At 44.1% G+C, this 21,229-nt stretch overlaps 1 protein-coding gene across 1 annotated transcript in view; it reads left to right on the top strand.

The window, feature by feature from the left end:
- The window catches only part of CACNA2D3 (calcium voltage-gated channel auxiliary subunit alpha2delta 3), a 1,003,844-nt gene that overhangs the window by 189,465 nt on the left and 793,150 nt on the right, over nucleotides 1–21,229 (top strand). Inside the window, exon 3 of the mRNA XM_066244394.1 lies at nucleotides 6,231–6,347. Within this exon, the coding sequence (XP_066100491.1) occupies nucleotides 6,231–6,347 (117 nt within the window). The remainder of the gene's footprint in view (nucleotides 1–6,230; nucleotides 6,348–21,229) is intronic.

A 21,229-nucleotide genomic window follows, 5' to 3' on the forward strand; every position in this document is an offset into this window, starting at 1 on the left:
CTTGTCCTGTTGTGTCTCCCACCTTCCCAGCCTACTTGTCCTTTTAAAGTCCAGCAAAACGAAAGTTGCTACCTTGACCACCCCCACTGGTGCAATCTACTACTATGTTGTATCTTTGCCTGTTCCCTCATCAGAACACTCCTAACCCTTTGAATGCCAGCTTTCTTCAATGTTGCTTTACTTATCATTGGGCTCAGTGTCTAGTATGCTGCCAGATATACCGGAGACACAAAATAGATGCTTGCAGAACAAATAAACAGAGTACTGGAGACAGTATTCAAATCCAGCCAGGCTTGAATCTTTAATCGGGTTGCACAACATCTCTTCCATGTTCATCTTTCCCTCTGTCTTCTTTTTGTTTTTTTCAGGGGTCTGCTGATACTCTCCTAACTCCTTTTCCCAGGGAAGGAGGGCTGCTTTGACAGGAAACAAAGTAATTGCTAGTGCAACCCTTAAAAGCTGTGAAAACCAAAGCAACATTGGCTATGGGGAAAGAGCCTGGGGTGTTGTGCCTCCAGCTCTTTTTTGGTACCTTGGAGAACAAAGGTCAGTTTGTAGCCCAAACACAGCCATGATGTAATCTATAGTGAAGACTCCAGGGCCACCTAGAGGGGGCTTGTTCCTTTCGCTCCAGGCATTTTTATTGTCAAGAACTGATCTGCTCCTTTGAGGCTAGGCTTCAAGCTCATCCCTCTGTGGTCCTGTGGAGGGATATTGTCCACTTTTGGGACATGCAAAGAGCCCTGGCCACGTGGCTTTGGCTCATTGGAGCAGCCTTGTGAGCAGCCACTGCCCTCATTAACTGAGGATATATCCCATTTTTGGTATTTGTCTCTTGGCGGGTCTGAGCCACCATTGGCTACAAAAATCAATGATTCTGGGGTTGTTATGGCAGTGAAATATTTTTCACTGCCAATATTCAGGCTGTCAGTCCTTCATCCTTTCCCCGCCACCCCCCGCCAAGTTCAGATGACCAAGTGAATAGACGTTTAGATCTTGCTAGGTTTAAACCCACTCCCTAACCATTTGCCTTTCAACAATTGCCTAAACCTCCCTGTGCCTCAGTTCCCCATCAGCAACCTGGGGATAATGCCAACCTCTCAGGGTAGCTGTGAGGATTAGACGAATTAATATGTGAAAAGCTTCCGGCACGGTGCTGGGCCTGAGATGCACAGAGGACTCATTGTACTGACTTCCTCAGGCTCTGCTAATGAAGACATGCTGCTTAATTACATAGATTCTAATTGGGATCCCGTTCCCCTAAAGGAATCTGTTTATTAGGTGCCCATATGCTATTCTACATATAACTACAACTTCTATATTTTCTAATTTCCAGTGTATGTTCATTGTAAAAATGAGAAAACACAGGTAAGCAAAAAAAGAAAGGGAAAAAACATTTGGAATTGCACAGCTAGCTATAAGCGTCTGGTATGTCCTCCTAGCAGTATTTGTATGTGCACCCACGTGTGCAGATCAGTAAGTAAAAATAAAAGTCACTGATTACTATATGTAACATTGTAACACACTGTATGCACATTTCCTACATTCTTTTATACTGTTTTGGGATGGCTATGTGGAATTCTGTTGTATAGTTGTAGCTTACTCTATCCGGTCGCTGGAGGTCAAATGCTTGGTTTCATATTGTAGGCACGTTTTTAAAGGTTTTGATATATATCACCATTCTAAACAGCTAAGGGCTTGCGATTGATTAATGACTATCACTGGGTTAATCTCTCTGTTCTTCAAAATCCTTTGATTCCAGCAAAGTGTAATGTTTCCTAGTAAGAGCAAGGCATTACATTGTTCTGACCAGATTCCAACAGACATTAACATATCTTGAAAAGCAGTATTTTTTTATTTTTTGTCTTTTTTTTTTTTTTTTTTTTGCTCATGGGCTAACTTCCTCAGAAGGGAGAGAAAGCAGCGTGGGTTTGCTCGTTGGCAAAGGGGACCCATTTCCACATGTTCTGAAGGGGAGACTTAGGCAGCCAGAGGAAGGGTCCAGTGAGCTGCTGCATTTGTCCCACATCTGAAATTCTTGGCTTGGCAGAGAGTTTCCTGCTGAGATTGTGTTGCTAGGCCGCCAGGGACTGATAGCCCTCCAAAAAGTCAGTGGCTCCTCCTCGCAGAATAGACTCAGAAGAGAAGACACAGAAAGAGCTTATTGAAAACTTGGGGAATAGTGAGAAATAAATTGATTCCCTTTTAGAGGTCTGCTGGGAGAGAAACACGTACATGTAACAGATACAGCCAGAGTAATGGCCCCCTATATAAAAATCGAAAGATTCGGGTAAAGGCTAACTGTGAAATCCATTTTAGTTTTCTTTATCTTAAGTCTCTAGATCAGCGTTAGTTTCAGAATTACTTAAGACAGAGATTGATTTCACTGACTCTGTCAATATTAGACTGACATTAGTTTTGTTTTGTTTTACTCCCTTTTCTTGAACTTGGTAATTTTGGTAGTGAATCAGCCTTGGCTATGAGTGGGTCTCGGCTGTTGGCTTTTGGAGCACATCTGGCAGGCAGCAGAGAACCCCAGGATTTTTGGCTCCAAAGACATTGGCTTGCATTTGAATTTGAGGGAAAGTTTCCAGTAATTGTCACTGAAGTTTTATTCATACAGCAGAGGACGCTGTTAGCTTGAGCCAGCCTGGGGCTGGCTGGAGTCCCACATCCCAGGCTAACCCAGCGCACCTCCCAGGGGGTGGGGAGGTCACCCTCACAGAACCGCGGGACTCTGCAACTGCACTCCTTCCTGGCTCCTTGTTTTGTAACATCACAGCCGTGCTGCAACAAGCTCCACCAAGAGAAGTCCTGGAGGATCTGCTGGGTGCTGGGGGATGGTGGGTGACCACAAGAACCTGTCCTCGCCTCCCGGGCCACAGAAGTCACCATGCCAGGAGAATTGAGCACTGAGTGCTCTGGTGGGTCAGAGGGAGAGCACAGCCTTCTTGTCTTGGGGAACCAAGACCCCCTTGTTGAGGCAGAGGGGAAAACTAGAAGAAGGAATACTGGTTTTCCAGGTGAGATACAAGAGAGAGACTCGGGACAAACATGTAAGATTTCTATGAATGTTTTCAGGGAGCAGGGAGAAACATGACACTTACAACTCATGGTCCGTTGTAGGAAGACACAGAGCAGCTCAGAGCATTTTATACATATTATGGCCGATGTCCGTCTCGGTCCAGACTCAGGTGGTTTAGAATAGCACTTTGTTTATTTCTTTAGGATTACCCTCATTCTGAGAAACGCCAAGTCCTTGGGCCTGATGTTCAGGTGAGAGGCCCCATGCCTAATCTGAGGGTCCCTTCCTGCCCTCTGCGAAGAGTCCATTGGTGAGCCCCCGGGACTGTGTGGCCAGATGCCCCAGACTCTAGGAATTTCAGTTTCTTAAAAATTTTGTTTACTTTTTAAAATTTTATTGATTTGAGAGAGAAAGATTTCTTGTTCCAGTTATTTATGCATTCATTGGTTGATTCTTGTATGTGCCCTGACTGGGGATTGAACCATCAACCTTAGCATATTGTCTTAAGTATCAGAGGAATTCTCTCTTTACATTTATTTCCTTAGAGTCACTCCCTCGGTCCTCAAACTCTACTTTTTTTTGTTTTTTTCAGGACACCCAGTGTTATTGCCTCAAAGGACTTAGGACTCTAAGCTAGGGAGAGAAATGTTTTGTAACACACACACACACATACTTTCTCTCTCTCTCTTTTATACACTTACACTCCCCCTGCCTTAGGCCAAGGAAAGGCTGAGCCTCCTTCTACTTTATAAAATGGGGAGAAAATATATATATTTATATCTCAAAAATGATCTGCTCTTAAAAAGTCATTATGTTTTTTACTTCAAAAATGACTATCTTATTTGACTTAGGGTGAGGGGTAAGCAACATAATCAAATGTCAAAATAACCTGGAGATGTTTTCTCTGAACATATGTACCCTGATTTATCAATGTCACCCCATTAAAATTAATAAAAAATAATAATAATAAAAATAAATTACTGTAAGGTTACTAGAGCCAAGGTGAGATGTGGAGCCCTTTGTTTTCCTAAGTAGGATTTTGGGATGAGAGATTATTAACTTATTCAGGTTTTCTCAACAAATAAGAGTAAATATACTGCTCACAAAAATTAGGAGATATTTCAAAATCAACATGAAGCTATAAAATGTCCCCTAATTTTTATGGGAAGAATTAAGAGATATTTCAAAATGAATATGAAGGGAAAAAATATCCCCAAATTTTTGTGAGCAGTATAAAGTCCCCAATATTTCAGTTCTTCAACCTTTTGATAGCTACCTAAGTGTAAGGGATTTCTGTTGACACTTAAGGTATTTGGGGTCCTGGCCAGTTAGTTCCATGTATAGAGTGTTGGTCCAGCATGTGGACATCCCAGGTTTCTTAACCTGTCAGTGCACACAAAAGAAGCGATCATCTACTTCTCTCCCCATCCCACTCCCCCTTTTCTCTATCTTCCCCTCTCATAGCCAGTGGGCTTATTGGTTCAAGCGTTGGCCCTGGGTGCTGAGGATGGCTGTTAGTCCGAGTGTGACAGCCTCAGGTGCTAAAAGTAGCTTGATTTATTTGAGCATTGGCCCCAGACAGGGGTTGCTGGGTGGATCCCAGTTGAGGTGCATGTGGGAGTCTGTCTCACTATTTCCTCTCCTTTTAACCTAAGAAAAAAAGTATTTGGAATTCCATATGGAAGGTTTGTATTGATAAAATATGTATTTTTTCAGTGGGACCAATATTAAATCTTTAGTTAAACCAAGCTTTTTGGTTTCAGGATGCCTTTACAGTCTTACAAAATATTGAGGTGATTACTAAGACCTTTTGCTTGTATGCATTAATTATATTTATTGATATTTTCAATATTAGAAATTAAACCTAAGAAATTTAAAAATTAATTCAAAACAAAAGCTCCTTTCATGTTGACATAAAAAAACATTTTATGAAAAGTAAATCTATTTTCTAAAACAAAAGGATTTTGGTTTATTTTTTTCATTTTTGCAAATATCTATAATGTTTGATTTAAGAGGAGACAGGTGATTCTCATATCAGGTTCTGTGTTCAGTCCATTATGATTTGTTGAAAGCTATGAAGAAACTCTGACTTTACATATATGTGCTGTTGGAAACCAAGGGGACTTAATGGACCTGAAAGGCTCTCAAGGACTACTAGTCCAAGGGGGCTTCGGCCACCCTAAGAACTGCTGGTTTAGACAGATACATTGCCAGGCTGTGTGATGGGTTTTAAATGAAAATTATTTTTGAGAATTTTGGAGAACTGTGGGTCAAATCAGTCCCTTATGAACAGACTAACAGATTAAGAAATTTTTGCACTTATTGTACATGCTCCTTTCTGGGAGCTCCTAGAAGGTCCATATGAAGTCCTCCATAATTGAACGGGATTACTAAAAGCCATAGCAAGAACGCTACGATCATAAAGTGTTTATAAGGTGCTCTGCCATGTTACTTTCTTTAATTCCTACTCCAGTTCAAGAGCTGTGTGGCTTTTTCTGTAAAGCAACAGAGAGTAAATATTTTAGATTTTGTGAGTCATCTGGTCTCTGTTGTGACTACTTAACTTGATCAAAGATGTAAACAAATGTGTATGGTTTTATCCCAATAAAACTTTATTTATAGCAATAGGTGATGGATTGGATTTGGCCCAAGGATTGAAGTTTGGTGACTCCTGCTGTACTTATACATGAGACTCATAACCTTAAAACTATTTTTCCCTACGACCTCAGTCTTTGGCCATGAAAAGTTAAGTTAGTGATTCAAGGAAAAATAAAACACAAATGTTGAATTTCTTCATTTTTATTTTATGGACATCTGGCACAGTCAGTTTTCAGCAGTGCTGGCTGCAGGATAGCTAATGAATCAGGGAAGTCCTGCAGGAGAATTGCGGACTGTGGTGAGATTGGAAGTCCAGAGTGTTGATTTCAGGAACCGAAGAGGGTGAGTGACATAAAGTTAATTTGTATTAGGGTTTATCCCTTTCTTGAATGTAAGTTAAGTGTCCAAGAGAGTCAGAGCCAGTTTTTATATTTCTCCCTAGTTGTTCTAGTAACTATGAAAGGTAGTCCAATCTCCCCAAATCCAACACAGACAGTCATATTTTAACTCTACTTCTACTTACTCCTTATAGGTAAAGTTGCTGTGACATCATGGGTGTGGTGCTTGTGGTATCATGTGCCTTTACTGTTGCCCTCCCTCCTTGCAGAAATACAAAGAGTATGAGAAGGATGTTGCCATAGAAGAAATTGATGGCCTCCAGCTGGTGAAAAAGCTGGCAAAGAACATGGAGGAGATGTTTCACAAGAAGTCTGAAGCAGTGCGGGTGAGTACCTCTGCTTCCGCTCCTTATTGTCTGAGGACACGAGGCAGCTTCAAGGGCCTGGCTGTGACGAACCCAACTCTCAGAGGTCAAAACGGACTCAGCTATTATATGAACTCTTTCTTTTCTTAAGTGTAGTTAACCAGGAAAAGCAGTTACTAGGGATGGGAGTGCTATTTCCATATATGGTTCAGGTACCAGATTTCATCTTAAAATTTTATGCCTTCATCAGAGGTAGTACCAATTGTACAGCCATAGAAAATGGCTTATGACTGTGATGCATTTCCTAATTACCAAAAATCATTCAAAAGTACATTGTGGTTCAACTAAGCAACTATAGAAAATGTAAGCAATGCTTGTCAAAATGTGGAATTGAAAATCTCAAAGGAGTAAATTAATCTAGATGAAGTCAGAAGTTCTTTATTTCTGTTGGTATATTACCGTAATTATAATGTTTGTCTTGACTGGTAAGAGCCCCCTGAAATTTCGTATCAGCAGAATGAACAGAACTACAGAGCACAGACATATCATTTTGGATGTCCAAGGTGGTTTCTGACTTTATTCCTTATAGCCAGCTAAATGGGGCATCTTCCTTCCTTGCTTTAGGACATGTGAATGTTGCAGAACCCTATGTTAATGCCATACTGACACGGGATTGTGGGAAAGAACGGTAGTATGCAGAGTTCTTTATTTCTAATGTGTAGTTTACTTACCTTTCAGTTTTAATGATTATCTCCAGAATCATTTTGCTCTAAAAGAACACTTCCTACTTCAACTTCTTGCACACTTAATTGGCTAAATGAAATTCCCACAAGTAACTACTTCTGCTTTAGACCCAATGGTCCCACACATTTGTGTCTCTCAAAAACCCTTTGTACTACATATATATATATATATATATATATATATATATATTTTTTTTTTTTTTTTTTTTTTTTTTTTTGTATTTTTCTGAAGCTGGAAATGGGGAGGCAGTCAGACAGACTCCCGCATGCGCCCAACCGGGATCCACCCGGCATGCCCACCAGGGGCGATGCTATGCCCATCTTCGGGTGTCGCTCTGCCGCAATCAGAGCCACTCTAGCGCCTGAGGCAGAGGCCACAGAGCCATCCTCAGCGCCCGGGCAAACATTGCTCCAGTGGAGCCCTGGCTGCGGGAGGAGAAGAGAGAGACAGAGAGGAAGGAGAGGGGGAGGGGTGGAGAAGCACATGGGCGCTTCCCCTGTGTGCCCTGGCCGGAAATCGAACCCGGGACTCCTGCACGCCAGGCCGACGCTCCACCACTGAGCCAACCGGCCAGGGCTGTACTACATATTTTGATTCAGGGAAGGAGGGGTCGTAGTTTAGTAGGTAAGAGCATGCTTGTGACCTGGGTTCAGTGTCCGCCTTTGTCACTCCTAAGCTTTGGACTGGGGAGAAGCAGCCTTCATGAGCCTCAATTTCCTCACCTGTGAGTGGGGAAAACACACAGCAAGTGTGAAGATACTTGAAAAATCAAATACAGTTAGAATTTTTGAGTCACATAACACAGACCCTAGCATAGAAAAGTGCTCAGTAAAGGGTAGCTTCTGCTGCTAGCATGATTATTAATTTAAATAAGTTGAGACTTTTTGGTGGAAACTCTGAAAGCCTTTGAAGAAAAAAAAAAGTTTTTATCTGCCACAGAAGTATTGCTGGGAGAGTCAGGCCTGGGAGCTGCGTCGTGGCTCCTGTGTGTGCTGTGTCACGACACTGAAGCAAGCAGTGTTCTCTCTCTGCAGCGTGGTGGCTCCCGTGTGTGCTATGTCATAACACTGAAGCAAGCAGTGTTCTCTCTGGGCAGCGTGGTGGCTCCCGTGTGTGCTATGTCATAACACTGAAGCAAGCAGTGTTCTCTCTGGGCAGCGTGGTGGCTTCCGTGTGTGCTATGTCATAACACTGAAGCAAGCAGTGTTCTCTCTGGGCAGCGTGGTGGCCTCCCATGTGTGCTATGTCATAACACTGAAGCAAGCAGTGTTCTCTCTGGGCAGCGTGGTGGCTCCCGTGTGTGCTGTGTCACGACACTGAAGCAAGCAGTGTTCTCTCTGGGCAGCGTGGTGGCTCCCGTGTGTGCTGTGTCACGACACTGAAGCAAGCAGTGTTCTCTGTGGGCAGCGTGGTGGCTCCTGTGTGTGCTATGTCACGACACTGAAGCAAGCAGTGTTCTCTCTGGGCAGCGTGGTGGCCTCCCGTGTGTGCTATGTCACGACACTGAAGCAAGCAGTGTTCTCTCTGGGCAGCGTGGTGGCCATTAAAATCCAAGTCAGACACTTGAAAAAAATCCACCACAATTACTATTTAAAAATACATTTTTAAAATGTATTAATTTTAGCCAGAGAGGAAGGAAGAAAGAGAGAGAGACAGGAACATCTGTCTGCTGCTGTATGTGCCCTGACCGGGGATTGAACTGGCAACCTCTGTGCTTTGGGGCGAGGTATCCAGCCAAGGCAATTACTATTTTTTTACTTATGAAATAAATACCCCTTTGGGGGAACTTTAAGACTATATACATGGGCAAAAGTAGGTGTACAGTTGTGAGCATGTAAAGCACAGAGTTTATTCCTGTATTTATTGTCTGTTAATTATTGTATTACACAGTATTTGTTTGTATTACAACTGTAAACCTCCCTTTGCCCACCCTTCTATATTGAAAAGTATTAAACAGAAAAAAAGCGTCCCAAGTCCCACCATCCAGCAGGAAACCACAACCGTGCTCCTTTGTTTTTCCTCCCTTCCTGTATTTTTAATTTGCACTTTTATGCTTGTACCTGGTGTTTTTCTTTTTTCAAATTTGCGATTGCATTGCCTATTCACCTTCTTATCCAGTTTCTTTTCATTTCTTTATACCATTATAGGATGAGCATTTTCTTGTGTCACTGTATTTTGTGATTTTTCTTAAATGGCTGCATAATATTCTTACGTCTTAATTGATTTGGTTGCCCCTTGTATCTGGATATAAGTTTGCAAGTTTGGTGTAATACTGCTGCAGCAATCAAGCACCTCAGCACCTGCTCTGCTGGGTCTACTTCTGAGGATTTTACAGTTACACACTTCCCCTTATAACAGCCTTACGGCGGAGGGTGCAGCCAGTCTCTGTTCCACAAAGGAGGAGACTGAGGGGCAGAAATTGCTTTCCCGGGTCACATGGTGAGTGAGAGGGGGGCTCCAAGCACACGGAGACCCCAGGGCCGCACTCTTCACTTCCGAACCCTCAGCATTCTGCACGTGTAACAAGTCCTTAAGATGAACTCCTGGACACAGAAGGTGGTTCAGAGGCTGTGACCCAGTCTTCAAGGCTTGTTATGCCTGTGAAAACATTTCTGTCTAGCAGGGCTGTGCCAGTTCACTACTTCCAACAGGAGCGGTGTGTGATGGCTCCTTTTCCTGAACTCTTGCAGAAACAATAAAGATGTTTGATCTGCTTTAAATAGCACTAACAATATTGTCAGTCTGAGAAGGGGAAATGCTATTATTGTTTTAACTGGCATTTCCTTGTGAATCACAAAATTTTAGAGTAGATCTAGAGACATGAATGTCCAATGACTTCTGCCATTGACAGGCAAGAAAGCCCTGGGGTGTGAAACTCGGGGTGGGGGGATGCTGTGCAGCATGTCACCCTGGCAAAGTGGACCAGCCAGCACCAGAGCCTGGAATCCGCTGCTCAGAGGCAGGGGCCCACATGGCAGGTGAGCCAGGGACGAATCTCAGCTCTGCCCCATGGTGGGAGGCTGGTGAGCAAAGCTAGCAATCCAGTAGAGCTTTTTCCTCATTGACCTTTCTCCCTGGGAAGAGTCAGTGATGTACTAATCTGCTTATGCTTACTGAGTTCACTGTGTACCAGGTCCTGCACACTGGTCAACTCACTTCACTCTTGCATCGACCCTGGGAGTGAGACACTGTTGTTTCAGGGATGAGCCCGCAGGGCTGGCAGGGTGAAGTATTTTGCCCAGGTCACGTGGGCAGACTCAGTGGTGTACCTCTCCCCCCAGGCAGGAGCACTGCAGTACCTCTGTGTGTATCTGTGTGCAGGGCACAGCACAGGGTATGGGGAACAGTAAATGCTCAGTCTGTGTTGGCTGTTATTCCTGCTCAAGGGATCTTCTAAGTGTGAAGATTTAATCGTGAGGGAGCCTTGAAGCTTCAGGAGGCTTCCGGGCAATGACAGGAGGGAATCAAATTTTGAAACCCTTTTGCTTTAAATTAGTGAAGTTGAAACAAAATAAAAGACTGATATGATTGGTGTGGTTCCTTTGAAAAGGAAAAAAAAATTTGCTCTGTTTAAATTGAAAAGTTCCCACAGTAAAGGCCTCCAGGATTCTCTGAAATGTATATTTTATGTGTTTCAAAATAGATGTACAAGGCCCTTTGTGAGCACGCTTGATGCCATAAAATCTAGGTTAACTGGTCCAGTGACGTGGGCTTCTCCACTGCTCCCAACCTTAGAACAGGAAAGAGGGCTTGTATGTCAAGTTGGGTTTGGTCGGGAGAGTTTCTTTGTTGAGATTGGCCCTGTCCCCCCTTGTCAGCCGCGCAGCTCTCTTGGCAACAGTCATGAACCCTGTGGCATTTGGAATGAGATGAGGTGGCTGCTGGGAGGCCTCCTGGATGTTGGTTTATGTTGGGCCACACTATAATGATGCCTTACTTCTTGAATAGGAATGGTTGCTATTTGCCTGTGGGATTTAGGAGCATTTGGAGAGTGAAGACCTCAAATCCAAATGTGCCTGAGGTTTTGCCGTGGAGTCATTATTTGCAGCATTGCCCTAGAACAGTGGTCCCCAACCTTTTTTGGGCCACAGACCGGTTTAATGTCAGAAAATATTTTTACAGACCGGCCTTTAGGGTGGGATGGATAAATGTATCATGTGACTGAGACAGGTATCAAGAGTGAGTCTTAAGACAGATGTAACAGAAGGAATCTGGTAATTTTTAAAAAATAAAACATTGTTCAGACTTAAATATAAATAAAACGGAAATAATGTATGTTATTTATTCTTTCTCTGCGGTCCGGTACCAAATGGCCCACGGACCGGTACCAGTCTGCGGTCTGGGGGTTGGGGACCACTGGCCTAGAAGACACCTAGAAAGGGCACAGGGCCCTTTCTTTCCTGTGCCACCCACTGAGCAGCGACCTTCTTCTCCAACAGCCTAGGAAAAGAACAGATTTTAGCATGCGCTCCATCACTGTGCCCCACACCGAGCTGTCTCCCATTTCCAAGCCCCCATGTCCACCCTCAGCAGCGAGTCAGGGTGGAGAGCCTAGTGCCTCTGCGAGTGTCTTCCTGCCACAAACGGATTCAGCACCAAGTACTCATCAACGGTGGATGGCTGGGAGGACTCAGCATCATATGGAAGAAAATACTCGCAAACAACACTAATGATTAAAATTTCCATTGATGTATATAAAATATTCATGAGTGTGGCAACAGAAATTTAGAAAATGGCACTAACACCTTTAGTGTGTGCAGGCAGCTAAGTTAGTGCTGGAAAAAGGAAGGAGTAGCCCGTCCTCTGACAGGACTGCCGTCTCTCGCTGTTCTACGGTGTTGATCTTTTTCTGTCCCTTCTGGCTTGATTTCATCATTTTACCCCATCACTTTTCCCAGTGATTAGTTGAATCAGAGTGATTTTATCATACTCTTCGCCTATTTGAATTACTCTCCATTATGCAATTATCCTATCACAGAAAGTCCTATTTTCTCGCCGTCAGATGTCTGAAGTAAATGTGAAACCTGAAGTGGGCTGCTCATTTCATAATCTCTGTTATCTGGCTGGTAATGGACTATATGCAAATTACAAATAACCTCAGCTTTAATAATTGCCATTACAGTGGTAACGTCAGTATGGTAGTATTTTTTAACTAATATTTTCTAGTGTGTTTTAATGCCTTTATTGGTGGTTTAAATAATTTTTCCAAATCCACTTGGTGTAGGTGGTCTTAACTTAGATCTAGATCAGGTCTGAGGTGGCCGCACTGCTCCTTGCTCTGGTGCATGATGATTGTGCCCAAAGCATTATCTATCCCCCAACTTCTTTGTTCGGACTTATTCATGTGGCCAAGCCCTCAATTGATGTTGCTGCTAAGCAGTTTATCAAGTTTTATGTCCTATGAATGGACAAGAAATGGAATTGATGTGCTTTCAGTTCATTAACATTTCAAGGGAGATATTTCACATGCTAGGAATGGAGGAAGTGACGTGTGTCAGTCCTCGGGCAGCTGAAGACTCCCATTGGGCATTTCTTAAATGACACCTGGAAATGCTCGACTGGTCACCGGTCTCAGCCCATGTCAGATTCTGATTGGAGGCATGTCTGACACAGCTCCCCTTTCTTCTGTCTTGCTGACGGTGACAAATTCTTTTCCCTGACTGAGAGGGGGGAGAAGGCATTCCTCTCGGGGCAGGTTGCCGGGCTTTCCTTTGTCTTTGAAACCCGAGCCTCCCCCTGGAGCAGTGCACGCCAGTCACTGCACAGCTGGAGGATCGTCCAGCCCCTCCAGGGACCTCTGAGCAGGCACAGCTGAGCGCTTGCCGTTGAGGCCCCTGTAGCAGGTGACTGAGGAACTGAACTCATATCTAATGATCAGGATGTACGTTTGAGAGAGATTCTAGCACTGCCTCCAGGGTGGGCACTGCCTTCATCACACTGATTTGGGCAGGAATTGTAACGCCCATCTGTCCTGGTTTTGGGTGTTCCTGGTTTCATGGCCAGGCACTGGCCCACACAGCTCCCACCATTGGGCTTTACGGAACTCAGGCCTCCAGAAACTTGCACAGGGTTCACAGAGAGGATTATCGAATGGTATCCATCACGGTAGCACATCAGCCAAAACATTAAGCATTTTATTGGCTGTTCCAATTCAGTTATCTAAAAGTCTCTAAGAGAACAAACTTCAATGGGGACTGTGAAGAGACAAAAGAGCAGGTCGTAGCTAAACTCACAAAGTGAGAATTCTGTTGTTTTCAGAACTTGGATGAGATATTGAGTGAATTTTGAAAGCAACATGAAGCTCATACTTGTAAATAAACTTAATCCTGTTTTGCTTATTTTTCGATTCACATTGATAAAATGACAGCTCCAGCACTCGAGGAAGAGGGTTCTGCTTAAAAATAAATGCGCTCGCTCCTTGGGAGAAGTCGAGAGAGCCTGGGTCGGTTGTACGTGGAGTTTCCCCCTTCCTCTGGCTACCTGCTGTTCATGGCGGGGCCGATTCCCATTACAGCTGTACTGTGGAAAGTAATTGCTGTTGTACAGTAATTCAATTTCAGTGCATTCACGCCTCGGTTCACCGATAGGGGTTTATCTGGAGGAACCTGGGACTTGAAAGCTTTTTATCGAGAAATTCCACATGCAGCAAGACGTTTTTCCTAGGGAACGAATATCAGCATTTGCATTTAATAAACATTTACCTACTCAAGAAAGATGGAATTTTCCCTTCGCGGAAGAGATTTACGCCCCCTCTTCCCAAAAAAGCTAGAGGCTACTATTAAAGCGACTTTCTCTAGCTGTTTTCTTGATGGGTATGTGTCTACATATGTATGACTATAAAACACACCTATGTTTTTATGTAAATATATATTTGCTGAGGTGTGAAAGTCAGGGTGCGCCCAAGGAAAGCATGCTGTATACGAAAAATACATGCTATGGGAGGGATTAATGTCTACAGGACTTCCATGAACACTTCTGGTTCAAAAGCCATTTGTATCTGCAGGCAAGGTGCAGATTGTCGGCGTGACACACTTTCAAAATGACACCCATTAAGTTGGAAATGAAATCAACCGTATTTTTTATAAGCTTTTAAATTAAGTAAAGGTTCTAAGACACCTGATCCTCCCTGTATAAAATGACTCTTAGATCATAAGGACTCTAATATTAAGTCTAAAATGAGCTGTAGTGATTAGGGGTAGAAGACCCCAAACGTTGCCATGATGGCCTCAGCAAGGTGACTGTCCACATCTAAAAATTTTTTCTGCCTTGTGTTCATGTCTGATCTCATCTCAAAATTTCAAAACTTGCTCCTTGAAAGAGGAGTAAATTTGTTACTTAAAAAAAATAAATAAAAAAGAAGTTTTAAGTCACAAGTGAAGAAGGAAAAGACTATTATTTTTGGGGTTGCTTTTCCTGTGGCCTATTTACCTTCTTTTCTCCCTCCCTTTCTCTTTCTCCCTCTCTTTTTTGCATACTGGATTACAAAATTCCATGCCTATATGTTATAGAATTTAAAGTAGAAACCTCAAACCAGAAGAAACAAAAAATAGTAACAATCTAGACTCACCAGTTCTGATGAGGTCAGCGAACCATTCTTGGTTAATGATTGAGGGTAAAACCACAGGGGACCGTGTGGTCTTCATGGAGTTCACCCCAAATGGGGTTGGGGTTTCCGCTAACATACTTTGGAGCCTCACAGAGAGGCCCAGGAGGCTGCTGTCCCACCCACATTGACAGTGAGCCACTCGCTTGCCTCCTGCGGGAGACGAGCTTCTCAGGAAGGGAGGAAGGGAGAACTGCTGGGCATTGTGCATGGGCCACTTCACCTCTGGCTCCTCAGTCACCTCCCGTTCCACCAGCCCCTGGTGCTGGAAGTCGGGTCGGCTTGGTGAACTGTATCCTAGTAGTCCTCCTCTTCTATGTTGGCCTATAGAAAGAGCTCTTTTATGTGGGTAGACCACTGTACCAAACCTTCCTCAACTTCATGGTTCTTTTGTCCCATTTGTAAATATTTGACTAGAAGTTTCCCATTTTCAGTTATATGGAAGAGTTAGTTTGGGGTTTTCTGTGTAACTCACCTCAACCATGCTTTTTTTTTTTTTTAATACTTTTTTGTTTTTACTGATTGTACAATGCATGGTGCTTGTAAAAGAATGTGAAGAAAACGATGAAGGGGAAAGAAGGGGTCACACCACTAAAGGGCATACCATCTTTAACACCTTTTGCTTTTAAACATCTTAATTTCTATTCTTCCAGATTTTTCTTCTATTTGAGCATGTGTGTATACACACATGTGTATGCACACATGTGTGTTTATATTCACTTCTAAAACAGTGGGGTATACTTCCTTATAACCAGCTTTTCTTTTCTTGTTTAAAGTTTAAGTGTTGTGGACATCTTCCCATGTCTGTGAATGCATACTTCTGTTCTGCATGCCTGGATAGTAGCCTTCTTCCTGGATGTCCCAGTCAGCAATTGTCTCTTGGGGAGCATTGATATCATTTGCAATGTTTCACTATTATAAACAATAACACGATGAACTCTCCTACAGAGAAGCATTTGTCCATTTATTTGACGCATTCATTAGGATGTATTCTTAGGAGTAAGATCAAGGATTTTGGTACCTTGCCAGCTTGTCTCCCAGATGGCATCTGCCCGCTTGTGCTGCCACCTGTGTGGCAGGACAGCTACTGTTTCTTCCCTTTCCACTCTAGCATTGGACAGTTGTTAGTTTTTTAGTCTTTGTCCACCTTAAAGGCAAAAGGTGGGAACCTCATTTTGCTTTATTTCTTTAACTCCTCACTGTCTGGCACGATGGGTCTTTTCTGGTTCTCCACCTGCCCTGCACCAGGGTTTGGGGGAAATCACACAGTGTCACGGAACATGGCTGTCAGTGCCACAGCACAGAGGAGGCCCAGTGCTGGCTGCCCATCATCCCACTGAGAGGGGTGTGAGCCAGGCACGGGTTTGGACGTACTGGGACACCCTACCATAGGAGAAAGTCACTAGTTCCAAGAAAACGAGCTGGTACAGACTTTGTCTTTGGAAAAGGACCCTATCCTTTGAGGACCTGAGTCACTGTGGTTCTCTTATGGGACCATGTAGGAAAATTGACCATTTTTTATAGGTTTATTGGTCATTTCTTCTTCCTCTCCTCTCTTTTTTGTCTTCTTTTAATAAACTGCCTCTTACTACCCTTTCCAACCATCTATACTAATACAGTACCGTACCATACCATACCATACCATACCACTTTACATTTTTGTCCTGACTCTAGCTCCAGTACCCATCACAGGGTCTGAACCTATAGTTAATTGCTCATTAAATAATTGTTGACTGACTCACAGACCTTCTCGTTGGAGTCAGGATACCTAGAAATCAGAGTGATCATGGGTTATATCTATTCCTTTGACCAGAGAATTCCTGAATATTGAAGGGAAAAGAAGTGGATTTGAGCTTCATTATAGAGAAACTGTGGGGTTCATAGACTTTCTAGACCCTTCACTGTCTGTTTGTGTAAGTGAGATGTGTGTGTGCTGCTCCAAGTCAAGCTGCTCCAGCTTAGACTCTAGTTTGTGGGTTTCAGCTCAGTCCCTCCTGCGGACCTGCTTTTAGAACCCGCTTTTAGGACTAGGTGAATGGAAAAGTTGAAATGGGCAGACATCAGGCCACCTGCTAAGAGTGGGAATAAAAGGTTAATGACTTCCATAGAGGAAAACAAATCATCTTTCTCCCTTCCTCTATCCTTCCTCTTTCTTTCCTTCCTTCATATTTGGTTGATACTGATAAAGGAAGACTTGATTCCTATACAGGGGAGGGAGGAGGAAGTCAGTATAGTGAGGTCATGACTTAGCAAAATAACCGCAATTCCCTGGTGTTCCCTTTGTCTGACTGAGTGAGCTTTTGGTACTAAAGCACAGGCTGGCCTCTGGAGCTACGGTGCATGCCCCCAGGCTGGGCAGATGTTTCTCCTCCTTTGTCAGGTAGTAAACACAGGCAGCCTGCTACCCCTAAGAAATGGAACAAACTGATGCTATGAGCAGGTTCAAGAGGAGTTCCATAAATCTGAGTGATGTCATGAAGGAGAATTTTGGAGCGATGCTGAGAATAGTGGATGCTGGGCTTGGTGTTGTCCCAGCTGTAGCATTGCTGGACTGTAGCACTCATCTAGAGCCCTGCCCACCCCTGCAAGCACTGTCTGTCACAGCATCCTGCTTACTCCCTTTATCCATGTTTTGATTGCTTTCTCATATATGTCTCGATTGGGGGTCTCCAGCCGAGCCAGTGGCCTCTGCTCAAGCCAGTGACCTTGGGCTCAAGCCAGCGACCATGGGGTCATGTCTATGCTCTCACACTGAAGCCAGCAACCCTGCACTCAAACTGGTGCCCTCAGAGTCTCAATGTCCCAGGCTGAGGCTCTGTCCATCCACTGTGCCACCACCTGGTCCACATTGTGAGAGAAGTTGTACTGACTCTGTTTATCTCAGCGTTGACTTGCAGCTTGCCAGACTGTGCCATAGAACCTGCTTCATGGGGGCAGGAACATGACAGTCATGTTTCTCCTCATGTCCCCAGAGTCCAGGTAGTGTGCTCGGTGAGTGTCCATGGTCTGTCACACCGGTAATGATGATGTCACGGGGTAAGTGCTCAGGCTTGGCAAGACCCTCTGGTCACCAGGACACAGTGCTAGGTAAGGCCCCAAGCGTTTCCTGCATGTTTTTGCCTTCCCGCCCACTGTTCCCACTAAATGATCCATTTGTCCTCTGGCTCACAAGTGAAGTTTGGATTTGGTTTTTGCTATATAGTGATAAAGAAAAAGAGAAAAGATTGCCTTAGCTTCCAAAGCAAAATGTCATTTAAAATCATAATTCTCATTTCCCTTGCCTATTTATGTTTTCTATTAAAAAAGAAATTCATTTTGAAAGATTTCGTGTCGCTTTGGTCAAGACTGAGTAGACCAAGCAGCCTAGAGGAGAGAGCTCTGTGGCCACGAGACCCTGTGTGAAATTACAGGGCAGGTCCCTGCCTTCAGCCCAAGTAACAATTACACCCCCTCAGGGAGCCCGTGCAGAGCTGCCGGGGTCCCTGAGGCTCTCGGATGGCCTCACCCTCTAGAACAGAAGAGCAGGTGACAGGTACTCATGCAGGACACTGTCTGACCCACAGTGGGTGGGGTGGGGTAGGGGTGGGGAGGGGAGCTCAGCGCAGCAATAGGTTCTCCCTTTGATTTTTCAGAGTCGTACATGGTTATTTCAGCACACCAGACCAGGTTGAAAATAATGCCACTCAATTTATACTTGTGTGAGGTAAAGGAAATCTTAAAAGGTTAATGGGTGGGAGGAAATTATAGTGAATCACTGAAGTGTCACAATCGAAAGATCCAAATGATAAAACTAAGTCACAGGACTAATAATAACAATAATAAAAGGCCATTGGCTATAATTGTATGAATTACTGGCAACAAATTAAAGGTTTTCAGAAATATTTTGAACGCATAGTTAGTATGTTTCACCAAAGATGTGTGGCTGCATCAGTCGTCTTTTTTTGGTCTTCACTGCGTTTCCTGTGCGGAGGTAAGCAACAGCTGGTCCTGCAAACATGGGGGGTTATTTATGTTTTCTAAATTAGGTGATGGGGGGAAAGTGAAAAGGTAGTTAGAATTTATTGATATTTCATTTGCACTCATTCAGGGGAGGGATGACAGCCTGTTCCAGCAATCAGAATCTTTGTTAAAAATGAGCTGGGATACCGGTGATCGCACACCCTGAGCTGTGGTGGTTGCTTGGCGGGCACCACACAATGCTTTGTACTATCAGGGCCAAATGTGGACTTTATTTTCTTGTGTATTTTTTTTTTTTTGGTATTTTTCTGAAGCTGGAAACGGGGAGGCAGTCAGACATTCCTGCATGCGCCCGGGGTGTCGCTCTGTTGCGACCAGAGCCACTCTAGCGCCTGGGGCAGAGGCCACAGAGCCATCCCCAGCGCCCGGGTCATCCTTTGCTCCAATGGAGCCTTGGCTGTGGGAGGGGAAGAGAGAGACAGAGAGGAAGGAGAGGGAGAGGGGTGGAGAAGCAGATGGGCGCCTCTCCTGTGTGCCCACTGGCCGGGAATCGAACCCGGGACTTCTGCACGCCAGGCCGACACTCTACCACTGAGCCAACCGGCCAGGGCCTCTTGTGTATTTTTTAATTGATTTTTTTGGGGGGCGGTCATGTCTGTTGGGAAGGAAAATTATCTCTTTGGGAATACACTTAAAAACCTCCGTCACTGTGCACCCAGTGGTCCAGAGCAGCTCCTCACTGTTTGATGGGCTTTGCAGGGAGGAATTTGTGCAGTGGCCCCTAGAAGCCTGTGGTGTCCATCAGAAAGCAGACCTTTATCTTGGCCATGACGGGGAGTTGCTAACAAGTATTCCGGCACCCTCTAGTGAGGAGGCATCTCTTTTCTCAAGCAGGTGCCTTTGTAAGAACTTCAGATAGGGCAAAGGTGCTGGTTCCAACACTTTCACCAAGAGGTGAGCAGACGCTGCCAGCTGCCAGGGGCCGTGGGAGCAGCCCCAGGCATGGCCAGACTTGCAGGGGACGCGGCACGCGGCAGCTGTGTGGCCAGCTACACCGTGGCCTCTGTTAAGAAGTTTGTTGAGTCAGGCCGGCTGTTTCCATGAGGACTTCCCCAACGTGCTCCATGCACTACCCCTTGGTGAGCTGGGCATCTGTTGCTGTAGTCCCTTTGGCCATGGTCTGGGAGCGGTGTGGTTCTTACCAGGAACTCAGAGTTAGCCTCTGAGGTCATAAATGGTGGAGATGATTTACTCCTGGGAAGTGGGTTCAGCCCTCTTCCTGTGGCAAAAGTGAGCACAGAGTGGAATGTGGATGTTCACACCCCAGGAATTGCTTCAGTGGAGATGGGGAGTCAGAATTAACATCTGTATCACAGCTGTGCCCTGTGGCCCCAGGCTAGTCCTGGTTGTAGACAGGGGTTACTGGACCTGTGTGGACTTTGAAAAAAAATGAAATCAAATAAAAATATGAAGTGCTAGAAAAATATCCTGATTCAAAGCTTGGAAAATTGAGAGGGGTGGCGTCCTAGCTCCCCACCCCACATGGAGCTCCCAGTTTGCTGCGTCCATGCTATCCTCCTGTCATGTATTTTGCCTCTCTGTTCCCCCAAAATGTTGAGTTTGCAACCCTGGATTAGTCAGATCAGGGGTACAACCTTTTCCAGGGGACATCGCACAGTGTCTGAGTGAAGTTTGAAAGCTCGTAAGTAGGATACTCACAACTTGTATAATTCACTCTACATAAGATAAGCTGGAATCATTGCCTTTGTCGTCATCACACTATTGAGTGCTTCTCCTTTGCCAGGACACCCTGCTATGCCTTACATATAATATACACTGCTTACACAAATTAGGGGATCAGGGAACGTGCAGATACTCCCGTACTTTCAGCCTTTTGTATAGTGCATTTTCACCAATGAAATAAAAGTTGGTTTTGCATCTCATTTGTATAATCGAACAACTTTCTTTGACTTACTGTTTGCTTTTCTGATGTTCTTGTTTAATAAAAAAAAAATCAAATTCTTTTTTTTATCACTTCATATTTATTTTGAAATATCCCCTAATTTTTGTGAGCAGTGTATTATCTCAAATAAATGTTACAACCTTGTGAAGTTGGATTAAAACAGTTCTGGGCTTGGGGTATGGGGGTGCTCATTCACAGGACAGCAGATAAGAAAACATTGCAAGAAGGTGGGACTCTCTCTGTCTTTCTCTCTGTCATTTTGAGAACCACCATGAGACTGCCTCTGAGATTTTCTTCACCTTTAACATTTTAGGATTTTAGCCTTTATTTTAGGCTCTTATCCATAAGAAGTCCTATTGGTCTTGTATATATTTTCCCCATCTCCAAGAAGATCTGATCTAAGTAAATAATTACCAATCCGGTCTCATTCACAGAATCAGGACACAAAAATCATAATGGCACCCTCTCTCTCAGCCCCCCTTCCCCAGAACACACTTTCCCGTTAGAATGATGACTGAGACCATATCACTCATGAGGGGAAGGGGATAAAAAATGCTCAAAGTGGTTATATTTTAATATGTGGCACTTATCTCTCTGTGCAGGCACCTTACAGGAAAAATAATTTATCAAACTTCA

The sequence above is a fragment of the Saccopteryx bilineata genome, chromosome 10 (genome assembly GCF_036850765.1).
Source record: "Saccopteryx bilineata isolate mSacBil1 chromosome 10, mSacBil1_pri_phased_curated, whole genome shotgun sequence".
NCBI lineage: Eukaryota > Metazoa > Chordata > Mammalia > Chiroptera > Emballonuridae > Saccopteryx > Saccopteryx bilineata.